At 45.0% G+C, this 6,010-nt stretch overlaps 1 protein-coding gene across 6 annotated transcripts in view; it reads left to right on the forward strand.

Moving 5' to 3' along the window:
- stx1a (syntaxin 1A (brain)) overlaps positions 1-2,856 on the forward strand; it is a 37,373-nt gene extending 34,517 nt beyond the window's left edge. For 4 of the 6 annotated variants that reach the window (XR_004761762.1, XM_035385345.1, XM_035385349.1 and 1 more), the window contains one exon: positions 1,473-2,790. Coding sequence is in view for 5 of the 6 variants with exons in the window: in XM_035385345.1 (XP_035241236.1) it covers positions 1,473-1,550 (78 nt within the window). In the remaining variant the exon portion in view is untranslated. Of the gene's footprint in view, positions 1-189 lie in introns of all 6 variants that reach the window. The other 2 variants (XM_035385343.1, XM_035385342.1) reach the window with 2 other exon arrangements.
- The last annotated feature ends 3,154 nt before the right edge of the window (positions 2,857-6,010 follow it).

The following is a 6,010-nucleotide window of genomic DNA, read 5'->3' on the forward strand; positions in this document are numbered from 1 at the left end:
GTGGCCTGATGCGGAATGGCATGCTCTTTCCTGCTTTACCCGCCAAACCCCCCCTCCCCTCCCTCCAAGACGGTCTGAGGACGCTGAGTTTCTCTCAGGCCAGAGCGCAAGTTTAGCTGTCCCTCCTTAGTGACCTCTGGCACCGTTACAGAACATTGAGAAAATGCCACAGTTCTGCCTCGCTGCCAGGATTCTGGAACATCGGGCGCTGCCAGGATTCTGGAACGTCGGGCGCTGCTAGAATTCCGGAATGTCGGGCGCTGTCAGGATTCTGGAACGTCGGGCGCTGCTAGAATTCCGGAACATCAGGCACTGCCAGGATTCTGGAACGTCGGGCGCTGCCAGGATTCTGGAACGCCGGGCGCTGCTAGGATTCTGGAACGTCGGGCGCTGCCAGGATTCCGGAACATCAGCCACTGTCAGGATTCTGGAGCATTGGGCAGCAGATGTGATTCTGGACGTCAGATGAAGAGAGGATTCTGCTGCAACCGGAAGTCAACTGGCCACTTTCTTATGCCGCTTTATTAAATAACTTTTAACCTTTAAAAATTATTTTTATTTTTATTTTTTAAAAGCTATCTTGCATTACAGGATTATTTTTACCCCCTCAGACTTGTGTGTGGCCTCCGGGTCGCATTGGCTGCCCGTCCATCTGTAACCAGGCCCTGTTCTCAGAGACCCGGAAGGTTCCATTACCCATCTCCCTCATGCTGGAAAAGGCACAAGATTCGCAGATGACCTCATCTGTCTTCTGGGCCACATGAATTATTGAAGAGAGCAACCCCCATGCCATGCCCCCACCCCCTCACTCACCCACTCACCCACCATCACCCAGACATCACCCAGCCAGCGTAGACTAGGCAATGCTGCCACCTTCTGGTTGGCATATGAATTACTGCGCAGAACAATGAGCTCAGGCAATGACGGGTTTTACCCACCTACAGCAATTAATGAGAAATCGCTGATTGTCAAAAATAGAATGTTAATATACAGGAACAGTTCTTGCCAGGAATGACACGTTCTTCAGATAATGGAATAGTTTCCAGATTCACAGCATCTTTTCAGCAGTGCACCGTTTGCTAGACAGAATTACATAATACAAAGATAGATTAAGGATGGATCTGTGAAAAGGTGATCAGAATGAATTCCACCACCTGAAAAGCACAATGGCTTCTCCTAAATGCACTGTGTTGAGTCGTCTGTCTGGGTAAGATTTCTCTGAGCCAAATGGAGCGCTCTAACAGGCCAAAGCCCAGTACCTGCTCCAGACATACCTGACCCCTTAGAGTTTTAGGGTGAGTTCGGTTTAATTTGGTCATCTTGGGAAATTAATTTCAATTCTAGTTTTAACTAATGTTAGATAGAATAGATAGAACTGTGTGGCCATGTCTCAGCGGCAGTGCTTTCTCAGATTCAGCTCTGCAGTGGGGCTGCCGGTCACTGTCTCTGTCTGCTGGATTTCCACCCCGCAGAAGATGATCTGCGTTGGGATCTGCCTGGCTGTGGCGTTAGCCATTCTCATCATTGCCCTCGCTGCCGGACTCAGCTAGCCGGCCACGGGCCAGCCTGCAAGACCACAGAAATGTGGAAAAGGCAAATCGATCCGACGGGTGGATCCTGCCTGGGTCCCTTTGCCCCTCCCCCCTGCCCTTGATTGGTCTTCGGAGGCAATGACATCATGACATGTGTCCACCCATCCTGCTCTCGCTCAGTCAACGCAACGCTGCTGCTAAAGAGGTTTAACCCAAAACCCCACGGAATGTGGGAGGAGCTTTGGAACTGGACGGAATGTGGGAGGAGCTTTGGTGATGAGGTCACCACACAGAAGGGCTGAAGAGACTCTCTCAGTCTCAATGTACTGCACGTGTGTCTTTGGGAAGAGACTCGAGATGTCTGTACCATGCTTATAGACATGGCTGCTGTTCTCAAGGCCTCCAGATGGTGATTGCACATTGAAATGCCGCATGTTGAGATATCTATCCCACATTGTAATCTGTGGTCTACAGTGATTATGGATATAGGAGGTCAGTGTTAATGGCATGCAGAAGAAATCCTTACCCAGTGTGCACTACTGCAGGAAGATGTCCTGACTAAGTGCAAAGGATTGCAGGAGGAATTCTGCCCAAGTGTACATTTTTGCAGGAGGAATTCTGTGAGGATTTTGGAAGAATTGTGCTCGTTTTCAGTCCGCGTTTGTGCAGAGAAGCATGTGATTTTCCTCTGCGTGTGCGTGTGTGTGTGTGTGTGTGTGTGTGTGTGTGTGTGTGCATGCTTTTGTGTCCTCTACTGTGGAGCAGTTGTTGGCCTTGCTGCTGTTTGCTGAGATTGCAAGTTAACAAATTGCACATGACTGTCCCATTGTGCATGCTTAAGTACACACACCAAAATGTGTAAAGAACCACACCTAATACACATTCGCATCCTTTCAAATAATCAGTCCATCAAATACCAGCTGATAAAACAATGGGTCTTAGGCTGGTTTTTTTTCTCACACTCAGAATATGAATTTCAGTATGAGTATAAAAGTCCATTAATATTTGTTAATAATGTGTTAAAATGTGCCTTTTCTCTCTGCTTCTCATGCTGCCTGGATATTTTTGTTAATTTTTATTTTTCTGTTTATTTAATTGGATCTTTTATATTTCTGTTATACAGAAGAAAATTATGATTATTCTATGCTGTGTGGTGTTGGGAATTGTTATTGCATCTAGTGTTGGTGGAACTTTTGCTTGAGCGCACACACAAACATACTGTACAAACATGTACACATGAACATACATGTACATTCACGCACACGTATGCACCCATGCGTGCGCACACACTTTTTACACACACACACACACATACATACATGCAGATACACATACACACATACAGACTCTCACACAATCACATACTCTCTCTCTCACGCACACACACACACGCACACGCACACGCACACACACACTCACACACACACTCACACACACAATCACATACTCTCTCTCTCACGCACACACACACACGCACACACACACTCACACATACACACACTACTCACACACACACTCACACACACAATCACATACTCTCTCTCTCTCTCTCTCTCCCACACACACACACACACAATTGCGCATATGCAGCATAATGTACTTAAGCACAAAGTGTGTTACGCAGAATGAGGTCTGTTACAGAGAGGAAGTGAGGAGTCTGTGTTACGCATGAGATCCTGTTCTGTAAACGTGTGATTCCACAAGTGTGTTTGCCTGAGTGTTGAACGTTGTAATATGACAGCTTTGAAAATGTTTTCAGAGTTTTATTTTTATGGGGGTTGGGTGTTCTAAAAAAAATGTATGCTTTACAGTTGCATTTCAACTTAACTCTTGCAAAATAAATATTCTCTCTTTCAGACCTTTCAAAAGCAGGTTTTATCATTAATGTATGCTGCTACTCCTTAAATTATTTTAATCAGCAAAGATTCAGAAAGGATATGTATTAAACTTTAAACTAACCACTCCCAAGTAAGAGTATATTTGGCCTGGACTTTGAGAGCTCTTTGGGGGGATTTGTGCAGTAGATCATTTGGGGGGGTTGAAGGCAGCCCATGGATGGTGAAACATCTCCCCGTGCGGGGCTCGGGCACCCCGTCCTCCACACCCCGACACGCAGGGCACCCCCAAACTCTGTGGGACGGCACTGCAGGCCAACGCCTAGAGCAGAACAGAAAGCTCTGGTTGCGTGAGCTCTTGCTCGTGAGATAGATTTAACCACTTCCTGTTGCCTGTAACACTGTGTGGGCAGGTCACAGTTTCCCAGCCAGTATTACTGCTTAAATCTCACACTCCCGCAGCTGGTCATGTGACCCAGTCAGGTGACTTGCCGTGCATTTCTCCCCGCCTCATTCATTCATGTGTACTTCTGCGTACGGTACGGACCCTCATTCATTCATTCATGTGTACTTCTGCGTAGGGTACGGACCTTAAAATGCCTGCAAGACGCCCCTTGTGTCTGTGTCTGTATGAATGGCCCCTGGTGTTCAGTACAGTTTATTAAGCTTGCCTCACACTCTGCAAGAGGAACGTTATTAAAATATGCCATAATGATGGATCCTGTAAAGGTAGTGACACTTTTCTGCAGTGATGTGACACTTCTGTTCTGTTTGAGAAGCTGGGTGAGACAACACAAACGGGATAGTTTTATTCAGGTGTGTGTGTGTAGATGTGGATGTGTGTGTATGTTTGTGTGCGTGTGCGTGTGAGTGTGTGTGTGTATGTTTGTGTGCGTGTGTGTGCTCAACAATTCCAGCCAATGATGTGTCTAAACGGTTGCTTATTTCAGCCAGTGACTTTAATACATCCCATAAGTTTATATAAAATAAATGCACACAACAGCCATGTCGCTACACATGAGGGGACCTGCTTCCTGTCGCTTATCTATAATTTAAAGGTCAAGGGTGCCTAAAAAACATACTAGAGAAGATTAAAGTAAACACATACCTGATATTCCATAGACTGGGATATCTTATTACACGGGACCAACCATCTTTCTTTTATTCACGCAAAGTCCTCACAAAATAAATTTTAGATCCAGAGGATGGGAGCTTTATCCCCTCCCCTAAAAATGAGCTTCCCACACAAGTGAATAACTGTCCCATCGTGTCCCTGGGACCAGCCTCTCTTCAGACCAATTCAACACAAAACATTTTAAACCAGAAATGCATGTCTAGAGCCCCCTTTTCTTTAACTCCAGGCCTGAGGTCATCGTGTCCTGTCGCCGGTGCCACTGATTGGCCGGCCGTTTTTATCTGATGTGTCACACAAGCCAAAGCTGATTGGCTGATTTAAACCAGGGGTCTGGTGGGTATATTATTCAGAAGAGGTAAGTTGTCCATCACCAAGTTGTGAGCTCATATATAGTGTGTGTACTGTAGGCCAAAAGAAAACTCAAGACACTGTCTGAAATTAAACATGCATATGTTTTATGTATTTAATTTAAACATGATAAAGGAAGTGCCAGACTGTTACATTCATCATTTTAAACATGCATTGAAACACAGCAGTCTTGGACCTAGGAATTCCTTTTTTATTGTCGTTAAGACATTTCATTTTTTTATATATTGAGTATTAACATTAACAGAAATACACTTGTGTAATTTTAAATGTAAAAAAAGAATTAAAAATGTTTAAAAAATTGTATGATAAAATTTTTTTTAAATGTTAAAATTTTGAGAAAAATGTTTTTTTTTTCATACCTGGACCTTTGTTCATTCTGAAGCTTGGGAAAATTACTGCCACTCAAACTTACATTTAAACTATGGCCGGATTGTCCAGGCATGGATTAAGTCTAGTCCCAGACAAAAAACAAAAATTCAATGAAGAGCTCCATTGGAAAAAAAGGTTTTAGTCTAGGATTAGGCTTAATCCATGCCCCTATATAATGTGCAAGTTATCTGCACAGATTCTAGTCTCACCAGATATTCAGCTCCATGCTCTTAATATTGAAAGTTCGGCCTCCCCACCACTGAAGCTGAAGCATCTCAGTTTCACGCGTCTGAATGTTTCTGGAGGACCGGGTGGAGTGGTTTACAGAGGCAGGGAGTGTTCTGTTCTGCACTCAAACACAGGAATCTCCAGCAGTTAGGAAGCAGAGGACAGAAGGAATGCCGGAGCTGCATATCTGGTGAGTTTATAGACTCTGTGGTGTCTCCCTGTGGTCGCCAGGGTAACCCTTATTAGAGACAGTCATGTCGCTGAGGTTCCTGCAGGTATGTAATGCACTGTTTGTGAGGTCAGCTCCAGTATCGCACAATTACTACACAAACTCTTTAATGAACTGCTAACGTAACTGCCGGCAGTTCAATCGAGTGGACCGATGAGGAGCGATCGCTCACTGAGCCGAGTCCTGGCGCACTGGCTGTTGCTCCAGCCGCAATCTATGCACTTGTCTTCTGTGGATAAAGGGTCTGCCAAATGCCAGTAGTGGAATGTGAAAGATAAGGAAGAAGTTGTTGCACAGCGTTCCTCTCTGTTTG

The sequence above is a fragment of the Anguilla anguilla genome, chromosome 12 (assembly GCF_013347855.1).
Source record: "Anguilla anguilla isolate fAngAng1 chromosome 12, fAngAng1.pri, whole genome shotgun sequence".
Classification (NCBI taxonomy): domain Eukaryota; kingdom Metazoa; phylum Chordata; class Actinopteri; order Anguilliformes; family Anguillidae; genus Anguilla; species Anguilla anguilla.